This window comes from Nannobrachium achirus, assembly GCF_963921795.1.
Source record: "Nannobrachium achirus genome assembly, chromosome: 18".
Taxonomy (NCBI): Eukaryota; Metazoa; Chordata; class Actinopteri; order Myctophiformes; family Myctophidae; genus Nannobrachium; species Nannobrachium achirus.
The window spans coordinates 25327939-25350966 of NC_137825.1; the positions used below are offsets into that span (position 1 = coordinate 25327939).

Below are 23028 nucleotides of genomic sequence, written 5' to 3' on the forward strand. Positions count from 1 at the left end.
AGAGCTCCACGCTGCATAAACGCACATATACACACGCAACCACCCCATCAGGCCCTTTCTTGGTTCATTATATTCTCTGTTCTTAATTTATATTTTCTGTTCTTAACTTCGGTGCGCAACATTTTGTCCCCTGGCCTGAATTTCCTTCTGTTGCGTTCCTTTCCCACTGAAATCAATCAGGCCCTCGACAATCAGGATGAAAATTGCACTTCATTGTAATTGCCATGATACATCTCTGCTAATTGTCCTATTGCACAGTAATGTAGTCTGGGTCAGGGTGCTTTGATTCTCAAAACACTGAATGCACTCAGTAATCAATCAATTTGTAACTTGTAGGGTGTATTAATGTGGCTCCATTTGGTTGCATTTGTAAAATGCAAATGCAAAAGACAACATCTCTATTGAAACGCAACTACTGATAGTTTCACGGCTTAGGAAGAGGGCTGTGCCCCACTATCACTGTCTCCTGTCGCGCATATTCTGTGTCGTCCTGTGCCTTTGGAGTCCCATATTCTGCTCTCTCAATCTGTCTCCCTCCCTTTATCCTTCGCTCTTACACCATCCCTCTGTGTGGCAAATACTCTTTCTTCAGCCACCTTGCCCTCACTTTTTCCCTTTACTGTCCCTTGTTCCCTCTCTCTTTCCTGGATAGATGTGTTATTCATGCTGAGACAACATGGGACAAGGCTGTCAAGGATGAGGCATGAGTCTGAAAATAACGGATAGTTTTTATTTTTTTGAAGTGACAGACTTGTACGACTTTAGCTGCCATGCAACCTTCTGTGTGTAAATTTAATGGCATAAATAAATAGTTTCATTTAAATGACAAGACACAAAGACACAAAGGCACAGGGACACTCAAATCTGAACAGACTGACAGAAAGACAAATTTAGAGATTAGAATGTCCATTGGGGATTTAGCCCAAGGATAAAACCAACTACCTGTTCATGACAAGTTCATGACAATGATATTGATACCTACTTCATATAAAAGTGAAACAAACAGAAAGGTCTTTTGACATTGGCTCCTGCATTGTTCTAATGTTCTTGCTTTGGCAGGAGTTAATACCTAAGGTCAGTCTGTAAGTTGTTTTGTGCCAGTTCAGCAGTGTTTTTGGCAGAGTAGCAGTGAGAGAAACACCTCAGGGAGTAACACTGCATTTTGACCAAGCGTGAGACATTATTTTGCGTTTTCAAACTGTTTACACAGAGTGTTTAAGGTACAAAGCAAGTCTTTAGCAGCAACCATTCCTACAGCTCCTACCAAATACGTATTGAACCCTTAACAGCCTTTCCCCCTGTTGCTGAACCAGCCATCATCCCACTACGAACTGGATTCCAACCAGGCAAGTCTACAACAAGCCAACTTTCTGAATCTCACTCAGCAAATTTAGGATGGGTTTCAGAAAGGGCTGATGAAAGGGACTGTCTTTTGTTGATTTGTCATCTTCATATGATGTGAACTAGGGATGTCAGTAATGGGTAGTTTTGCAATCAGTGTAAGGTTCACTGCCGAGAACACGCGCTCCGATGGTGTCGCCATGGACATCGCCAGTACTCACAGAGGCCTTTTCCACCGGCAAAGAACCAGTTCCGGTTCTTTCTCCCGCCTATGGGATGAACCAGAGGTGTGCTTTTCCACCGAGAACCGGAGTTGTTTCCGAACCGTAGAAGTTGGTTCCGAACCGGAACCACAAAATCCTTGGTTTTTCCAGTGAACCGCCATCTGAACTGGGGGACAATGGTTCTGGTTCAATCTGGTGGAAACGCAAGCCAGTTCACAAGAACGAACCAAGGTTCCAAGAAAGTTGAACCGGCACTAGTTCTGGAACCAAGGTTCTTTTGGTGGAAAAGGCCCCACAGATAGCATATGGTTAAGGTAGCCAGTCTGGGGAAACAGACATGAGATCACAGTGGCAGTAAACGTTCTAAGTAATGGATTCATTTCCATTTAGCAAAGTTTACATCCAAATTTGTCATCATCCGTCTTTGAGAAATGGCCCTGAACTGAGCTGCACTCTGTTCCTTTGCTTTGCTTTCACTCTCGCTCTCTGAACTAGTAGTCCTCCCATTGCGGAAATGCTTTTTTAAAATGCTTGTATTTATTATTGTGCTTCCAGCGGGAAGTTAGCGTATTAAATGCCTTTTGAAACACATGACAGAAGAGGCCAAAGTATAAGAAAGAGCGTTCGGGTGCAGGGTGAAAGGAAGAAGAGCTCTGGGAAATAGATAGCAGTTCTAAATGCAAGAGACTAGACAGAGAAGCCTCGTGAGAGCAGCGACAAGAGCACCAGAGGCAAATGCCTGTGATTCTTTAACAAGACCTTAGAGACATGAAGGAAGCGTAAAGGTGCGAGAGGAACCCCAGAGGGAGGGGGAGGGAGGGACAGGGATAAGTGTAAGACAGAGAGACTACCGTCAGGGGCGTAACAAGGGGGGCCAAGGTGGTGGAGGGGCCTTAATTATTTTATATACTTTAGCTATTGAAAAATAGCAGATACACAAGCTCACAGCGCGGCACCGAGTGCCGCGCTGTGAGCTTGTAGATCTGCTATTTTTGAAAAAGTCGTGAAAATGTGTGCAAATCTTTGAATATATGTATTTTTTAAGCGAACATTTGTAACTCAAATTTTGCTTCTGGGGGAGTCCCTGGAACTAAATATTTGGAGATGGGGGGTCCGTGGCCAAATACATATAATTTTGGGGGTCCTTCACATGAAAAAGTTTGACATAAAAACATAGTTTGTTCAAAAAACCTTAGAAGGATTTGAAATATTCAAAGACTTGCACAGATTTTCACGATTTTTTCAAAAATAGGTGCCGCGCTGTGAGCTTGTATATCTGCTACTTTTCAATAGTTAAAGCACAAAATAATGCGTACTAATGTGTTCGTTCCCAGTCTAAACGGGTTAAACCCCCTCCCCCTATGAAGAACATTCATGGGGGGCCCGCAGTGAATCCTTGTGCCCAGGGCCCAGAATTCGGTGCGACGCCCCTGACTACCGTTGGTACCAACACTCTAGATAGCATGGAGGGGGATTAGGCGTCACGCAGCCAGGCAGTCTGTTTCGCACAGTCCTCCTCCATGACCTTTGACATCCATCACTTCCACCCTTCTTCTTATTACCCCGTTACAGTGTTTTCCAGCCATCACAAACCCCCTGGCTCTCTGAAACGCTCATCCCTCTAAGTATTATGAGCGTGTCGGTGTGTGTGTGTGTGTGTACAGTAAGTGTGCGTATACTGTACATATGGGCGTGTGTTTGTTAAGTGCTGATCTGTTGTTGTTAATCCCTCTGAATGGCCCGCTGTGATCAGTCTCAAATTGACAGCTTTAGGTACTAGAGGGTCCTACATGGGTCAACAGATCTGCAATGTCTACATACTTGCCATGCATTGTGAAATCTGCTATTCGCTTTTTAAAAATGTATTTATTTTGTTTATTTATTTAGAGTAGCCAAATATTTTTGTACCCCCTTTTTCTCTCTGCCGTCATGCCAACACACATTTCTGTGTTGTCAACTGTTGGTGCCAGTGAGGAGCCCCCACTGTGAGGACGTAGAGCCTTCGTCCTACTCGCTGACAGGTGCCACCCCAGCCCGTATAGTATCAATATCACCTTCCCCACCTGGCTTCCATCCCCCGAACACGGGACATTTATGTTCGCATAGCTATTCGCTATATTTTAAATTAAATTGAAATCCTTTTAAAAGGTAATTGATAGTACAGTAATATGTGATAGTTGTTAACCCTATATTCACCTCTACAGTCATTGCCCATATCATACTCTCATCTTTATAGGACCGTCTGTCTTTTCATGTCATTCATCCATCCTTCCAGCCATCACCCATCCAGCAATATTTACTTGCGGCAGTCAGCAAAGCGAGGCGCAAGTACCGTTTTCAGTTTTCATGTCGCGCCATCTGCGACACACAATATTGCGTACGGTATATTATATGCGTCTATGGGGGTTTGAAACAGTGCAGAGAATGGAGCACTGAGACACCGATCTGAATGAGGAAATGCACCCGGTCGGATCGGCCGCTAAGCTCGATGGGAAATGTAGTTGGTGTTTTTGCTCGCCTGGCGCCAAAACAGCCCCTATTTGGCACCTGTTTACCTGGTAACCATGGCAACCAGGTAAGACGTCAGGGAACGTCTCAAGGATTCTTTCCTTTTCTGTACTGCACTTGGAGCTGCAGTCTAATTTATGAAAAGTTAATCATTATCATTGAGGAAAATAAGAATTATTGGAAATTAGAATTAAAGTAAACCCAAAGACAGGAAGAAGATAAAAGTCGTTTCATTCGAAGTCAAAAAGTAGTGTACAACCAGAATAAGACTCGGACACAGCAGACGATAATAATGATTCATTCAATTCAGAGAGAAAATGGTGCGAGGTTACAGCAGGCAGTCAGATAGCTATTCTCCTGGAAGGTAGAAGTTTTCTCTAGTCATACAGAGGAATTTCATGGTGTTTGTCAGATGTTACAATGCATTGCATAATGTTCCAGTATAACCACTGGCCCTGAACACTGACAAGACAGGATACATGAAGTGGAATAACAGTGACAAAATCAACAGTTGGTGGTGATCTTTGGCGGTGTGTGTATAGGCTTGGCTTGTTGTTTAGAGAGGCGCCTTTAAGTTCAAAACATTATTCTGGCACTAACACTGTCAGCTATCTTAACGCTAACGTTTGTTATTTGACACAGGGAATGACATCTCTTTGATATCTTGAGGCTACGGTGGCATTAATTTGACACTTATACAAAATGGTACACGAATCAGAATCTAATGTACTAATGATTATAAAATAGATCTAACATCCCCTAATCTGTGGAATTTAATACATACCTCAATATGTACCTCGACAACCTAGCTTTTAATTAGTCTTATAAGGTGATTTTATTGTATAGAATAATCATATTTTAGTTTTAAATGTATTGCTCCTTTGCTATTTATTCTCTTTCACTGTAATGCAAAGCACTTTGCTGATGTTTTTGTTCATAATCTGTTAAAGAGATGAAGAACAGGGCATTAAGAATAACATCACATCAAATAGCAGCAGGTATAAAATCGCATAATTGCTGACAAACTAATCCATCGCATTAGTGTTGATTTTGACAGCAGATTTTGATTTAGTTTTGTCTTATTAATGGCAGATTTTAAACTTAGTTGCATGCTTAATAGCCGATCTACAGCTGAGCTTGTAGATAGGCTATTTTCAGATCCCAACCAAACATAAAATTACTTGTCGATGAATCAAATCAATCAAAGAAAACAAACAAATTATTTACACATAGTACCTGAGGTAAGATATAAAGGTGCGTGAGCATAGCAACAGATGGATATGAGGTGCGAGCCAGAGAAAAACAAAAAAAGTCAGTGAAAAAAAGACCTATAGCGAGAAAGATCTGCTGCTGTGCTTCCATGCCGTCTGGATGAATGGACAGGGATCCGACACATGACATCCATGGTCTCGAAGGGAAAACCAAAACTGTTGTCTCTGTGGTGCACCAAGCCAGCCAGAGTACTGCTGCGCATGGCTAAGTTGCCATTACAGCAGAAAACACAGTAAAGGGGTCTGATTGAATCTCCCCGGAATATGCCAACGATGCGTAAATCCCAACCTTTCACCCTGCGGTCCATGTAGGCTGAAACCAGCAGGTGCTTGGTGTTTTTCAGAGGGGTGATGCTCTGCGCGGTGGTGCAGCAGGGACACAGGGTTGGGTCCAGACGCGCGGGGTCGGGATGAGTCTGTAGTACGTTCTGGGGAACCTTATAATGGCCATGATGATGAAGATGCTGCCTGGCAGTAACAAAGAAGAGTTTGAACCTGTTCTTTGAATTATGTATTTGGGTATTATTATTGCAGTTAATCATCATGCCGTGGACTGGACTGATCCCAAATCCAGGCTTGAAGTGAAGTCTCTTCTCTTGTTGTTAAAGATGCAAGGATTTGCAGCTCTGAGGGGTTTTAACCGTTCTCCTCTGTACTTCTGTTGTTGTGGAAACTCCGCACTGGTATCAACGCGTTAACAAAACAAAATACACAATCGTGGAATAACAGTTGATTAGATCGTCTCCGGGTCCAGTAGGCTGTCAGCTTTGGTGGTGTGTATGATCAAGGTTTGTTATTTGACATGGGGAATGACATCTCTTCAATATCTTCAGGCTACGGCGACATGCAAAATTGTACACAAATCAGAATCTAATGTACTAATGATTATAAAATAGATCTAACTTGTCATGACCACAGCCTCTACAGTAAATGCATGTGACTGTTTGTCTCTGCCCCTCCCTTGCTCTGCTCCATGAGTCTGATTGCCATATTGATGTTGATGTATTGATGTATTACTTTGCTTATTGTAAATCGCTGTGGATTAATAGCGTCTGCCAAATGCCTATATTGTAAATTGTACATTGTAATTGTGTAACCGTGATGCTGTCATCACGGTGTACTTCGCAAGCCAAACCCCCAAATCAATCCTCCAGTTGTAGGCAACACAGAAGTTGTAGGCAACTCAAAGGTATATTAAAACACATACACAGCCATTTACAATATGCTTTTGCGCCTATACTGCCAGGAATATTATTAATTTTTCAGAGTCACAGTAGATCTCCCTTATATGCATGACATTTTGGTAGGCTGTAGTCTATATAGTGTACACTAGATGTCGCCAGCGATTAAGGTCTCTGGCGATTGCTAGAAGGCCTCAAATTAGCAACCAGTCCATTCACTTAGCATTAGCGTTAGCATGGAACGGCCCGGGACCCGTGCACGCCATACGCGCGCCGGATTCTCTTAAAAAATTATCGACTATGTGCCTTAGATGCCCAATAGACGCACAGAGCCTTCAAACCGGATCAAGATCCGACGTTTTGAACGTGAGATAGAGCGGAGTTGCTGTAATGGCTTCCAATGTAAAAATATATGCTTGTGTAATGTGTACATGTGAGACACGCTCGATTTCCGGTTTCCGGCGATGACGTCATTTCCATCGGAATATCATTGCTGAAGCTTATATGAAGCTAGAATGGTCATTTATAGCTCAAAAAATGTAAAAAAAATACCAAAAAAATCAGAAAATGGAATAGAAATGGCGATGGAAGGCGATTTGGCTGGCTAAGAGTTAATGACATAGTTCAATGTTGAAAATGGGTGGTTCTCCCCTTTAAGTACATTTTGACACTCAACACTTTTACTCAAGCACATTTTGAATTCCGGACTTGTACTTGTAACAGAGTATTGCTACATTGCAGTACTGATACCTTTACTTCAGTAAAAATTGTGAGGAGTACTTTTCCCCACCACTGTCTAGTATCTATCTACCCATCTATCCAGGCTTTTCCATCCATCCAATTACTCCACGGCGTGCGTCCGTCTGCCCTGGTACTGTATGTGGGAAGTGCATGATTGATTGTAGGATTGAGCATGGAATGGAGGGCTTTGCTCGGTGCTGTAGCAGACGATATGATCCTCTCTCTCTACCCGGCCTTATCTCTCCTTGTCTGTCTTGCTTGTCGGTCGGTCTGTTCCGGTTGGGTTTGAGACGATCCACGCTTATCCACATCTCAGTCTGCTTGGTAAATAAAACCCACGCTGAACAGATAAGAGGTCTGCCTGCACATGTGAGCTTGCTCACACACACACACACACACGCACACGCGCACACACACACATGCACGCACGCACGCGTGCACACACAATCTTATGTTTCTTTGTATTTCACTCTCTTAAAGCAGAGAGACTCATTATTCATTCCGGTGTTATGGGCTCTATAGTGCAAAACAAACTGACGCAAAGCCCCTTTTATTTATGAAGTGGAGTTGTTTAGCCTTCTATAATGTAAATGATTGGTTAAATCGATGCCTATTCCATGGATCAGAAAGAGGTTATGTTGCCATTATATTCCACCCGTCTCACTCTGTCACTTCGACATGCATTTAGATTCTTATATCCCTCTTTGTCTCTCTGTCTCTCTGTGTGTGCGTGTCTCTCTCTCTCTCTCTCTCTCTCTCTCTCTCTCTCTCTCTCTCTCTCTCTCTCACACACACACACACCTTCTCCCACTCTGGATGAAACATCTCTTACTCGCAGCACCAGAGCGCTTTATACTGTCATTAAAAAGCTGCCATATGTTTGTGTACATATGCCACCGTAGCATGAAATGAAATGTAGGCGAGCATGCAAATGATTTCTTTGCGGCATGATGTAATGGCCCCTTATGTTCCAGCTGGTAATACCTATTTAAAAAACGATATATATATAAAGATTTTTTTTCTTTTAGCATCCTCTATTTAGCCAGGGAAAGTCACATTGTGGTGGGTCATCATGGGGACATTTTCAGCAATGCCCTGCTTCGTACAGTTATATTAACCACTTAAACCCATTAAAACCGGGAAAACATGTGTCACAATCACTTTTTTACCACAAAAAAATAGTGTGTCAATGCGTCGCGACTTGCAACGCACTGTGAGCTTGTAGATCTGCTATTTTCAAATGGACGAAATGTATTTAGGGTTGAAGTGGTTGATGTATGTTTTGTAATAATGATCAAAATCTACAAAGTAAAGTTTTCAAATAATTGAAGTGGAGTAAAAAGTACAATATTTGCCTCTGAGATATAGTGGAGTAAATAAAAGAATTCACTGGAAATACTCCAGTAACGTAACAACCTAAAAATTGTATTTAAGGTGTCATGTCGCGCCGCAACATTTTACATTATGATACCGTAGGTCACGTGGTCCTCTAAACGCTCTGAAACAGTCAGATAGCAGAGAGAGCGCTGCGCCTCCCGGCTGACTCGGCTCGCACTGACCAGGAAATTGAGGAAGTAGCCTCAACTTAAAGTTATACTATGTAACTTTTTTTATAAAACATATCTTAAAAGTGTCCTAACTATTAAATCGCTAAAGTTTTAGAACCCCCACTCTGTTAATTTCAGCTCCCAAAGCCTTTTCTTTATATGTGTTCTACTGAGCCCTGGTGGCCGTGACCGGGGCTGTTTTTTTTCTCCCTACCGGCCAATCAAAGCCCAGATCATACACTGCTGAGCTCTTCAGGAAGTACACTGCAGTGTTTACACTGGGCTAGGAGTCTAGCATGTAACTCCCCAACCGAGGCTCGTAGAGGGACACGAAAGACCTCTATGGATAGGTCTCGGCGAGGCGAGGCGGACGCGGTGGTCTGAATGCCCGGTCCGCGGCGAAAAACGGCCGAAAAAAGCAGACGCGACCGCGGTTTGCTCTACTGCTACTGACCACTAGTTGAGCAACTTACACAGTATAGCTTTAAAATGTATTTTAATTGCAATTATATGCATATAAAATATATATACACAATCGAATATCTTAGTAACATCAATATCGTTCATGTGAACTAGTTTATTGAAGCTTATTCATTATAATGATCAAAATCGCTATGAGAGCACCGCACTGCATGGTCACTGAGCACCATCACCATACTGTATGTATCCATCTTTAGCTCCTTCCTCCCCGGCTGGAACCCCAGCAGCGAGGGTGGTAATCCACCCACCACCATAGCGATCTTTATCATTTCAACAAATAAGTCAAACTAACTGCTTGACATGAACATTGTTGCTAAAACTAAGATATCTGAGAGGTAATATAATTGTTATATGCACACATTTAGTAATAAAAGACATTTTCACATAAGGTGACTTCTGGTTTTCAAGGGGAGACGGACTGGCCGACAGACAGTGCAGTACAGTGGAGTACAGTAGAGGGGCGGCGTGACGTCATGAACAATATTAGCCAAAGATGTAGCCTGATTTAGCTTCTTATTGCGTGTCAGAACAGCTTTAAGTAGTCTTACAGTACTTGAGTAAATGTACTTGAGGGAGGGGTGAGTAGTTCCTTACACTTGAACCACTTTCTACCTGGCTTTAGGCATATTATAATAATATAAATGTTGTGATCTTGTAAATCTGTCTTACAACGAAGTATATTGGGCTTAAAGTGGTTAAGCCACAATTGCTTCCTTGAGGAGATAATGAGACTTCTAGCTTCTTGCAATAACTGTGTGTGTGCACGCACGCGCATGTGTGTATGCACGCGCGTGCCAAAGATCTAATGGAACCGCTTGGACATGATCAGTAAAGCTGTAGGCTTCAGTGTAGCATAACACATTTTCTGTCAGATTGTTGCCTAAGACTCTGCATCTAAGCCCTAGGACTGCATGTCTACATGATGATGGTCTGTGGAGAGCTGTGTACATTCCCCTCATTATTTCCAGGGGAGAAGATGTGCTCTGGTATATTCCTGACATGTTTTTCCACAGTCAGAACCCCAGGTGCCAGGAGATGAGTATACGGTATCTCAACATTTTACTGTAGCTGCAGACTGCTGCGCTTCAGACAGGGTTTTATATAGTATACCGATCACGTCGCGAGGCGCTGTGTGCTTGTAGATCTGCTATTTTCACTACTTTTGTGCAACACTCTTGTGTGATGAATTAGGGTTTTAATTTACGAAAGAACATACCTTTTGAAACTTGGAGATACAACGTTTCTGCCCGACAGTGATGATATAATAGCAGAAGCCACAAGTAGTGCTTCCCCAAAACCTCCTGTCCTTGTTAGTTGGGTTTCCATGCAAATGCATCATACATTGTAACCACATTTTCCGAAAATCTGAAAAAGATCATGTAAATCTACAGCATGTGTTTCCACCCACTACTGGTATGCAAATATTAGGAGTTTCGTTGAGATAAGCAGTAGATGGCACTATTTCTCCTGTCAGGTGAGATGCATATTATTTGACATTAGTCGATGTATTATTATGATTGTTTGACGTTCTTTGTCAGAAATGTATATTTTACACGTCCTGTCTGGTCGGCGTTTGCGTTGCACGCTTAAGTCCACTGGTTGAGCAAGTCTCTTTCCATAGAGCAGAGGCTGTGAAAAGTGTATTTCTATCTGGCTGTCTGGAAATTGGACTATTCATAAACAACGTTACTGTCATCAGAATGACATTTCCCTCCAGTTCACAATGACTGTAAAATAAATGACGATCTGGAGAGCTTGCTCAAAGCAATGTCTTAACCCATTGAAACTGGGAAAACATCTGTGTGTCATTTTAGATTGTAGCTCTGTATCGTCTCTGTCGGGTTGAAACCTCATATCTCCAAAACTGTTACTTTTCAGGATTCAAATTCAAAAGTAGCAGATCTACAAGCGCAAAACCCGTCGTTTTGCGCTGCGTTTCGAGCTTCTGGATCGTCTACTTTTTCTGACGCTGTAGTATGATCAACTATGGCGTTAATTTACGTAAAAACACAAAAAGTTTAAATATGGAGATACGATACACGATTAGATTTAATGAATGGTTAAATAAAATGCTATTCTGTTCTGTAACGTTATGGAATGCGCTGGATTAAATCCATATCAAATAAGGTGCCGTGCTATGCAAAAGTAAGCGAATTGAACAGGAGCTAATAATAAGGACCCATAGTTTTATAGAAATGTCCCCTTCTACTGTATGCTAATAATAAGGACCCATAGTTTTATAGAAATGTCCCCTGCTACTGTATGTCAGGACTGAAGTTGAATTGAACAGGACCTATAGTTTGATAGAAATATCCCATGCTATGTCATGACCGAAGTTGGGATTTTGGCGCAACTTCGCCCACTGGCATGAAGAAAGTCTGGAAAACACAGCAGTACTGTAAGCAACTTTATTTAAAAAGCATCGTAGCATCGCTGTACAGTGGCTTTGCCTTAACAGTGTGGAAGTCAAGCCTACTGTATGGACCCTGCAGTGATTCAGCAGAATGCTGTCAGATCTGGAAAACAGCAGTGGGTGACTACGTAGACGTTGCGGTGTGCTCGCTGGTTGTTGGGTGTACCACAGAAGGTGGAAGTAGGAGCAGTTAAAAAAGGTTGTGTGGAACAATAATATACACATGAGGTAAAGAATCTTGTATTCGCAGGGCATTTGAATGTATAACAGTCTAAATATGACATTCAGTAACACAATGTGCATTTCACATTGACCAAGCTTATGTACAGCACCAACATAAAATAAATCCCTAACCAGGCATTACTCAACAATAATTCTAACCTCACAGTCACAATTAAGCCGGATTTGCTGATTGTGCTGATCTATTAGCCAATCTATAAGCTCACACAACGCATCCGACATGCTGTGAGCTTATTGATCGCTATATTCAGGATGCGACACTGTCATTCAGCTGGACCATAAGTTAGGCATTAATGAGATCTCTCAAGCAGCGAGACAAGTCTCCTTGACACTATTGTTTTACAGCGCGCCCTAACAAGGCTTTGGCCTCGTCTTGAAGGGAACTTAACCCATCAAGACCTGAGGCAGATTCTAGAATCTCAAAATATTTTGTTCCAGGGACCTCCAGAAGCAACAATTTGTGTATAAAAATGTTTTTATAGGATAGTAGACTGACAGGAAATGGGGAGAGAGATGGGGAGTGACACGCAGGAAAGGTAGTCGGGATCGGGATGCGAACCCGCGACACGTTGTGAGGCATATGTGTTATGCGCCTGGACCACTAGGCCAGCGGGCGCCCCGCCCCGTATATGTGCTATTTTTGAATAGCCAAAGTATAAAATAACTGTTAAAATCTAAAGCGACACAGTGCATGCTTTCCTCGGGTTTGAACAGGTTAAGTTTGTGAAGCTTTGTGGAGGTGTCAGGGCCTGATGGAGGAGACAGGCCGTTAATTCTGCCCAAGCACTCAGGTGTCCACTCCGCACAGATACTGGTGATTTAGTAGCCTGGCAGGCCATCCCGAGCTACGTCATATGGGATCCCTCCCATAGGGTCTCATTATGAGACATTATTTTCTCATTTCCAATCAAATGGCTGCATTTGGAGCGACCCGCCTCACACCGCTCCTGATTGGCGAGCGGCTGCTGCACCTCTCACATTTTGTAAACAAACATGGCAGTCCCCATGCCCGACGCGAGTTTACAAATCGCAAATAAATTCTGCATTAAGCAAAGTTTTATCTGAAATCTGAATGCTATTCTGACCACGCACGCACGCACGCACGCACGCACGTGCGTACGTGTCTGAGAGAGGTGGATAAAAAAAGAATACCACCTCCTCATGCACGACTGTGGTCAGCTCTATTCAGAGCTACTGTCTTCTCTCTCAGCTGTGACAGAGGAACTCAACTTGTATGTATGTGTGCGTGCGTGCGTGCGTGCGTGCGTGCGTGCGTTATTGTGATGTCAGAGCAGAGCTCCAGGCACCCTATATAAGGTAGGGTTGGCTAGGAAATTTGCATAGCACCCAGGTGTTAGTGAGTTAGTGTTAGTGTAGAGAGAGACGAAACACATAGAGGCAGTGACAGCGGTTGTCATTGGAGAGTGAAGAGCTAGAGGGGCTCAGGGAGAAAGGAGAGTGAGAGAGGCCAGACAGATGACATGTTGTGCTGGACATTGAACAAAGACGTGGGAGGACCTGAGGGAGTAGATCTTTGTGCTGTGGCGGCGGTGGCACAAGATGTACTCCTTTGGCTGCCATATATACAACCTGAATAAGATTGGTGCGCACGTCTTAAACACAGTGTTTATGCGCTGGTCTAAGTTGCCCTCGGGGACAATGGGAAAAGGAGAACGTCCCCTTGAGGCCCACACGGCTGTGCTGATAGACGATTTTACGATTTACATTTGGGGAGGGAGGGCATTGACTACAGGGTCAGGGAGGTTCTGCAACGTGCATTCCATGTTGAAACCCATTTAGGCCTAGAATTATTGAGTGCTTTAACTATTGAAAAATAGCAGATATACAAGCTCACAGCGCGGCACCGAGTGCCGCGCTGCGAGCTTGTAGATCTGCTATTTTTGAAAAATTGTGTGCACATTTTTCAATATATATTTTTCAAAGCAAACTTTTGTAACTCAAATCTCTGCTTCTGGGGGGTCCCTGGAACAACATATTTTGAGATGGCAGTCCGTGGCCAAATACCTGTAATTTTGGGGGTCCTTGACAAGAAAAGGTTTGAGAATCACTGATTTAGAGGAAGGATTTAGAAGTCGGGTCAAAGATCAGGTCAAAGATATTCAAAGACACATTTTCACGATGCAGATCTACAAGCTTCCAGCGCATAATAAGCACAAAATAATGGTTAAAGTGGTTAAAAACTAACGCGACTCGGGAGCGTTCCAGGTCTTTGGGAGTTAACACCCACAGATGGTCCAGGCCCAAGGTTTCAGGGACCGTTCCAGAGGTGACAAAGGGACACTCTTGGAGAACGTCATGTATGTTTTTGGAGGACTCACCAATCACGGATGCACGAATGCTATCTACAAGTTGGACACCTCCACAATGGTCTGGTTTTTAACTAACACTAGAGGCACTCTGGCACCCGCTTCATTTTGCCACTCTGCCACCATCATCGGGACAAAGATGTTTGTCCCGATGATGCAAAACCCCAAGCCCGGATCTCACCGGCCCGATGAGAGGAAAACAATCCGAACAGTGAGACAGGCCAAAAGTCTGTGGTGCCCCCAGTATGCATGTGCGCAAATTAGGGTGGGATCGGATGCTGGTCCGGTATTTTCACCCCTGCGTCACCTGGAAACACGAAAATGTCTGCACAGTCTGTTTTACACCCAATCAACACTGACAACAGAGCACAGTAACAGAGCATAGTAACAGACCTCTATACCAGTGGTTCTCAACCTTTTCAGGCCGCAACCCCCAAAATAATCATATTTTAACTGGGGTCCCCCCCACCCACCCTGACGAGCACTAAGAGTTGAGGAGTTACATTTTGTATAACACGGTTCTATTGTGAAAATAGCAGATCTACATCTACATCTAGATCTACATCTACATGCTCACAACGCCTCGCATTTCGAGGCGTTGTGAGCATGTAGATCTGCTAGTTTCAGTTTCTGCCTCTAGAGGTATTAGAAAGTCCTTAAATTGTCACTTTAGAAATGTGCATATACCCGCTATACACTTAAACTTCATGTTGGTTTGTTTACTGACGAGTGAGAATACAACGTTGCACATTAAGTTAACCATCTGGGGACCCCCCAAAATAATTTGGGGTCCCCCCTGGGGGTCCCGGCCCACAGGTTGAGAACCACTGCTGTATAGCACTTCACACTGTGGCATGCATTGTGACTGCACAAACATACCCAACATGACATATGGTAGCACAACGCAAGGATCTTGTACTGTATGTAGTTAGCAGACATTAAGGCTACCACCTTTAAGGCAGGGGAGGGGGGGGCACCGTGGGAGCCGTGGGATGAGGAAGAGGACGAGCGTGAAGAAAGATGTGAAAGGTTCAGTAAGGGCAGGAAATCCGCCTCTTGTCTCCATAGCAACAGTCATGCTATTCTGACCACATTCCATCATACTCCTCGCCAGTCTTCCCCCGTGTGTGCGTGTGTGCATGTGCGTGTACATGTATGTGTGTCATGAGAAATAGAATTTGCACAGCCTGTTCGGGTGTTAATCCAGCCTTGGGCTGTCTCTCACGGCTCCCCTGTGTTGAGAGGATAAATCCATTGTTTCCTGCTCCTGCTGGTAGATGGAGTGTTAGCCCTGTTGCAGCTACAGGGACCTACAGTACACACTTAATGCAGCCCTCTGCAGCTGCAGTCCAACAGGTGTACTAACCTGTGTGATGCTTACACTGTAGAATCCATGTGTTCTGATAGTAATCATTACTACAGTGTTTGTTCAGTATCAGGGCAGGGTGTCCGTGTCTCTCCAGTTCTTTAGTAGGCAGAAAATGCATTTTCAGGCCCGGGGTACCAATTTGACCCAATCAGGAGAGAGAACTTACAAAGAAAGTGATGAGAGTGATGAAAGAGCGGGAATGACGGGGAGACCCTGACCCTGTTACTGAACAAACACTCCCAGTCAACAGGCAACAGCCATGGGTCGACCAATCCAAGACCGATAGCTAGTATGAAGATAACCATTAAGGATAATGACAATGTGAGCATCCCACACTGATGAACGATAATGTTCTGTAGTAGACTAGACATGATGTGAGCGATGTGTTGAACGTGGAATTTAATTGGCTGTCGGTGTATCTGTCGTTCATTAAATCGCTCTGCAAATGATCTCATCTCAATGATATTGTTCTCCACTGTTGTTATTGTAGTCGTGGTGTGTGTGGGGTCTGCCATCCACTTGGGTTTAGAGTGATTTTTAAAATGACATATTTATAGTTATCGCTCTTGGTGTGTGCACCGGACGGCCCCCTTAGACCATTGACCGCTTCTTAGCGTTGCAGAGTGCAGATGGCTGCTGGTGCAAATGAGTGTCTTAATGGCTGAATGAAGCACTCGGAGGGGGGGGGGGGGGGGTGGGCAGAGGCGTCACAAGGGGTAGGAAAGTGGGACTGAGTTACTAGGGCCCAAGGTGGTGGATATTTTATACTTTAGCTATTGAAAAATAGCAGATATACAAGCTCACAGCGCGGCACCGAGTGCCGCGCTGCGAGCTTGTAGATCTGCTATTTTTGAAAAGTCGTGAAAATGTGTGCAAATCTTTGAATATATGTATTTTTTAAGCGAACATTTGTAACTCAAATTTTGCTTCTGGGGGGTCCCTGGAACTCAATATTTTGAGATGGGGTTCTGTGGCCAAATACATACCATTTTTTGGGTCCTTCACATGAAAAGGTTTGTGCTCCAATGACATAGAAACAAAGGTTTTTCAAAAAACCTCAGAAGGATTTGAAATATTCAAAGATTTTCCGGATTTTTCAAAAATAGCAGATCTACAAGCTCGCAGCGCGGCACTCGGTGCCGCGCTGTGAGCTTGTATATCTGCTATTTTTCAATAGTTAAAGCACAGGGGCCCCGCAGTGAATCCTTGTACCCAGGGCCCAGAATTTGGTGCGACACCCCTGGAGGTGGGTTGGCTGTTTTTGGGCAGCGAGACGGAACATAAGGCTCATTGAGACAGGATGAGAGGCCGCAGACCCGCTCTGCATGATGGCCTGCATGATTGCAGGCCTGGAGGGGCCAGGAGGAGAGGCTGCTGCCGCCGTAATGGCCACATTGGCCAGTGATCAAAGATTTAGATAGAGGGAGTGTGACTGTGTGACGAATGAAGGTTTCCCTGAGACTTAACACAGCCAACTTCCAGCTGCGTTTATATATGCATGTGTACAAATTACTTTGATTATTTATGACTTTTTACGGCTTCTGTTGTTAGCAAAGAGGCTCCGTATCCAGAGCAATATAACGTTTGAAAATAAAATAACTTGCCAAATATACTGTAGCATTCAACTGGTTTAATTCTGGATTGATTCGCTCTATGGTAGAATTTATATTTAAGGTTATGTGTAAGTTTGATTGAGTATTAGATGACCGCCTTTCACTCCATTATTCAGTCTGAATGTGCTTTCATCCACAGCAGTTTCTGGGATGGGCGTTGCCAAAGAGGCAGTCTTCTGCGATTGGTTCACTGCCTGACCAATCACAACAGTAGTAAAGCAGATGACGTAGTTTTATGTGGCTGGCTAGTGGCTAGCCTGTTGCTTGCTAATTGCTATCCAAAGAAACAGGCAGAATAGGAGCGCTACAAACTAGTAATCAAACGCAATATAACATGTCTGTTACTGATGTTTCATAGCGAGAACCATACAATCGCATGTTACCGCTGCGGGCGACGCAATGTTTATGTTTGGGAATGTGCGGTACGGTCCGGCAGCGGCGCTGGGTTACTTGGAATCGCACATGAGTTCTGGGAAAACCCTACCCACGTTGCTCACAAGCCCCGACGTCATCGAGTTGACGCGACACTGATTCGCCGTACGGATTTCCAAACGAGGAAAACCTCTTCAATGAGAGCACTTCCAGACCCCTGAATCGCCAAAACAACATTTTAAAGGGGTGTGGCTAGCGATTCAGGGTCTGGAACCAGGCTATGACCGCCTGGGTAATTGTCCAAATTAATCATGGCAAGGTATTTTATAATACAATAACGGTCATCGACACAAAAGCAAAAAAACATTAAAAGTATTATTGTTTTTGTCCATTCACTGCGTCTCCGTATTTTGTTTGAGTTTGATCTACCGGGTAGCGGGGCTAGGCTACAGGCCAGCGTTACTCGGCTAGCGGGGCTGCGTATGTCTGATTTAATTCTACGTTATGCAGCCCTGCAACGACACGCCGATCAATTAACTTACCAGTGTGGCGATCGATCGGCAGCGAAGATTTCCATGACCGTCGCAACTACCCCGGTCAAAATGACGATTATTTGCTGATCACAGATTCCTGTTCTCTATGTTCTGACGTGAATGTCAGTCTTGACGTGTCCTTGAGCACTTTACCTGAGATGCATCACTACCAATCTTTCCTCCCCTCAGCCCTCGTTCTCTCTCTCTCTCTCTCTCTCTCTCTCTCTCTCTCTCTCTCTCTCTCTTTCTCTCCTCCCCATCCCTCCATAGCCCATCTGTCTGGTTGTTGTTTTCAGCTGTCTTTTATTCCTCCATTTGGAGTCAGGGGTGGTGACGGTCCAGGGGAAGTGACGTGTGTTTTGACAGGGAGCAGCCTGGAGGACAGACAGGGCAGCCTGCACACATAGACATACACACAGACGGACAGACAGACAGACAGACAGACAGACAGACAGACAGACATTCACTTAACTGACAGGCCACCTTCTCTCTGCTTCACTCTGACCACATGCGCGCGCGCGCACACACACGTACGCACACACACACTCACTCAGGACAGGTGCATACCAACAACAGTATACACTATCTGCTCTGCAATGTGGTCATTATTTCTTGTTTGGAGAGGAACACTATACTATATATACACACACTGTGGTGGTGCCAGTTGAGAAGTGGTGGCTCTGCTGCTGGCAGGACACGTGAAACACACACACACACACACACACACACACACACACACACACACACACACACACACACACACACACACACACAGTGATTGAGTCCAATGCGGGTATCGACCCATGAGTGACTGCGTAGACTCTTATGTTCGGCGGAGCTATTTTAGGGAGAACCTGTAAATACCAGCTCCTTGCATAAATTGTATGTTTTTGAATGTACCAACATAATAGACATAGCCTGCATCAGTAATACATTCGAAATGATTTATTGTGTATATTGTAGTTATGTGTTGTTAGTTTTTGAACGTTTTGTAAAGAATCAGAATTACATGTATATGCAAAAAAATTATAATTGCCCAAAAAAACATTACGGTCGGTTTAAAGCAGCTGTACGTCGCGAAATGAAATGAATATCTGCAAAGTGGATGCTTGCTTGATTGTTGAGTGACCACTCTTTCACCCATTCTATTTTTTTTTTATATTTATACCCTCTCTCTCTCTCTCTCCCTCTCATTCTCTCTGTGACCAGGTCTTGATGCTTGCGGATGGGGACACGGAGGGCTTTCTATACCAGCGTCTGCCAGTCCTCTCCTCTCTGTCTGCCCAGCAGGGCGCAGCCGCCACGGCCCACGTGTGCCAGGACTTCACCTGTTCTCTGCCCGTCAGCAACCCCCAGGAGCTACGCAGGCTGCTGCTGGACCAACAAACAGACGCACAGAAAGAGTAAACGGGCAGAGAGAGGCCGAGAGATAAATGAGGGTGACTATTAGTCCTCATAGATTGTACCAGTGCACACTGCAGACTGCAGCCTGAGCTAGTTAGAAGCACAGCTTGCTCAGTCTAACTTACCGTAAGCCCTTCAGCCAGCCCTAGTTAACCTAGAGTTAACATAGTGTTGACGACTGTGGCTATAGTTACTCCGTTAATGCCATAAGCAGCTCACAGCTAACACAATTAAACGGTTCTATGAATCCCCGACGACTGCTGAAGACGGTGTTTAATGCACTGAGTATTCCCTGCGCAAGCGCACAGCTGAATATCCTGTGCTGAAAGCACGGCCTCAGGCGGTCATAATGGATGAAATAGAACTACTCTATCAGCACTGCACACAGTCAGTCCCTTACCGAGCCCAATGCCACAGTGGTAGTGAAGCCTGAAGTATACTTTGTTGAAGTATACCGGTTTTGCACGCCGCACAACCAATTACAAAACCGGCATAAGAGGGAGTGTGGGCTGATGGATGCTTCCATTCTCTTGCCATGCATTCCGGAGCTATAATCCTAGTGTGATTACAGCTCTAATCTACTCTACCATAGTTAGAGCAGTAATATAGCCAGCATTGTATTACCCTAGCAGCCATTTGCAGATGTTCAGAGTTACAACTGAACCATAACGCAGTCCAATACCGGAGCCATTATTCAAGCTTGGGCGTAAGTGGCTCGCAGTGTCACTGAACATCACCGGTAAATGTAAGGAAAATGTGCACAGCAAGAGTTGCCAAACCTACTGAAAAGTCATTATAGCTCAGTTGTTAAACAAGACATAAATGGCAGTCTAATAATAGGCTTCTCCGGCCAAGAACCACTTGGATAAATTGCACTTTCTCCCCCCCTGTGGATGAGTCCATACATCTCTCTCTCCTTTCCCTTGTATTCCTACTCCCACTCACATGTCATGGATATGACAGTGACATCTTCTGTGCGTGTGCTTGTGCTTGTGCGTGCGTGCGTGCGTGCGTGCGTGCGTGCGTGCGTGCGTGCGTGTGTGTGCGTGCATGCGTGTGTGCATGTGTGCGTCTAGTAGCCATTCATTTGAACAATTATCCCTTCAATAACACAAAATGGAATGGAAAAAGGGAAAGGAAGAAGAAAAAGAAATACAACTGAAATGCGGGTCACTCTCTCTCCACTGTGGTGCAGAGGTTCCTCTGTCTGTGATTATACACAGTAAAATCCTCATTGTTAATTCAGCCCTGAGTGTACGAATGTAAAATATCCCATTTACTTACATTTATACAGTCTTGTTGCCGTGTACTCATTTGTACACGACACGAAAATAATAGACATATCCCAATTAAAACCATTTTTGATAACTGAGAACTTATGACTGCACAAACGGGAAGGGAAGTTTGCAATGCAAATGCATGGAAGGCCCTGAACGGATTTATAAACACGCCGTTGGCACAGTTTGTTCTCTGATCTGTCGGCTTCGGAAGTGGCTCGGGCCACTCATAATCAAAAGGCCAGAACTATCCGTTTTATAAGGATTAAATTAACACTGAGGATGTTACTGCATAACCTCCGAAAAGGAGGTTACACATGCGCACAATATAACTTACACTGCACTTCAAAATAAAGACACTTGAATTATCTTCTCGTTGGTTGTCTCTTTTGATTCCAGAAACAGGCACTGGGTGGGCACACAAGCATTTCTCCCATCATTGTTCGGAGGTTGTATTATAAAACATGCAGTAGTCTCCCCCCACACACCCAGGGGCGTCACAAGGGGGGGGGGGTGGAGTGGGACTGAGTTACTAGGGCCCAAGGTGGAGCCTTAATTATTTTATACTTTAGCTATTGAAAAATAGCAGATCTACAAGCTCACAGCGCGGCACCGAGTGTCACGCTGCGAGCTTGTAGATCTGCTATTTTTGATCTATTTTTTAAATGTGTGCAAATCTTTGAATATATTTATTTTTTAAGCGAAGATTTGTAACCTGGAACAAAAATTTTGATATGGGGGTCCGTGGCCAAATACATATAATTTTGGGGGTCCTTCACATGAAAATATTGGAGCACCACTGACATAGAAAAAAACGTAATTGAAATATTCAGACATTCAGAAATATTCACATTTTCAAGTTTTTTCAAAAATAGCAGCTCTACAAGCTCGCAGCGCGGCAGCTTGTATATCTGCTATTTTCCAATAGTTAAAGCACAAAATGTAAGTGAATCCTTGTGCCCAGGGCCCAGAATATGGTGTGACACCCCTGCACACACTCAACCCTCGGTCTGTTACTCTTTGTCTCTGTCTCTCTCTCTCTGTGTGTCTGTCTAGAAGAAGTCATTCCAAGACAGGGGAAGCCTCCCCCCAACAGGAATGTTGTCTACTTGTGTGTGTGTGTCCCAGCAGGCTGCCTGTCTCCATCCTACAGTTGTGCTATAAATACATCCGGCAGCACGCTGCTGTTATGTGTGTTCTCCACCTCCCTGTCTGCCTGTACCCCCCTGCGGCCTGTATGTGGAGGAACATACATTCATGTTAATGTAAAAGGCCCCTGTGTGACAGACACAGCCAGAGAGGCATATGGAGGAGTGTGGAGGATCTGAGGCAGATGGGTCTGCCCCCATGTTGGCCGGGTTTAAAGCACAGGAAGGTGGTGGTGGCGGGGGGGCGTCGAATCCAACGATATGGCTTTGGAGGAAAGGAGAACGAAGCAGGAGGAGAAGGAAAGAACGTGAACGAATGAGAGAAACGGAGGAGAGGACCAGGGTGTGTGAGGCACAATGAGCGTGACAACAACCCGTGACGACGCGTGTCCGTCGTCTCCCCCGCCGGGAAAGGGAATGGGGAGGGGGGAAAAAAGACTGCCAGGCCCCCGCCCGGCTCGTCATCTGCGCCCTGTTTACCTCTGTGGAATCATCTTCTTCTCGCTCGCTCGCCCTCCTCTTCCTTATCGCATGCGTTCAGGCAGTGGTCCCCCCCCCACACACACACACACGTCTCCTCGGAGCTGGCGTGGGCCTCGCCACCTGCCTCGTAGAAGGAGCTCATCTATGCAGAGGAGTTCACCTCTGTGGAGAGAGAGAGAGAGAGAATGTTGGGGGGTTCCACTCGTTTCCCTTTTTAGTTCTGTCGTGTCCCGTCTTCCGTTTTGGCATGTCATGCTTTTCATGTATACTGTATACATATCGTCGTTGTCCTCGCACCGCGAGGCGTTGTGTGCTTGTAGATCGGCTGTTTTCACTACTTTTTTGCGACGGCCTTGTATGATGATGATGATGATGATCTGCTTTGCTTAGCGAAAACATTTACAAATTTGAAACTTGGAGATACAAGTTTTCTGCCCGACAGTGACGATATATAAAAACACCTCCACATTAGCTCTCTCCCTCGCTGTCTCACCCTATCACTGTAACCAAGTTAAGGGCGCCCCCCCCCCTTCTCTCTCTCTCTACACACACTCTT

General features: G+C 44.5%; 1 protein-coding gene across 1 annotated transcript in view; it reads left to right on the forward strand.

The window, feature by feature from the left end:
• The window catches only part of spata20 (spermatogenesis associated 20), a 69241-nt gene extending 48051 nt beyond the window's left edge, over positions 1-21190 (forward strand). Inside the window, exon 16 of the mRNA XM_080746964.1 lies at positions 19370-21190. Coding sequence (XP_080603090.1) covers positions 19370-19567 — 198 coding nt within the window. The 3' untranslated portion in view covers positions 19568-21190. The remainder of the gene's footprint in view (positions 1-19369) is intronic.
• The last annotated feature ends 1838 nt before the right edge of the window (positions 21191-23028 follow it).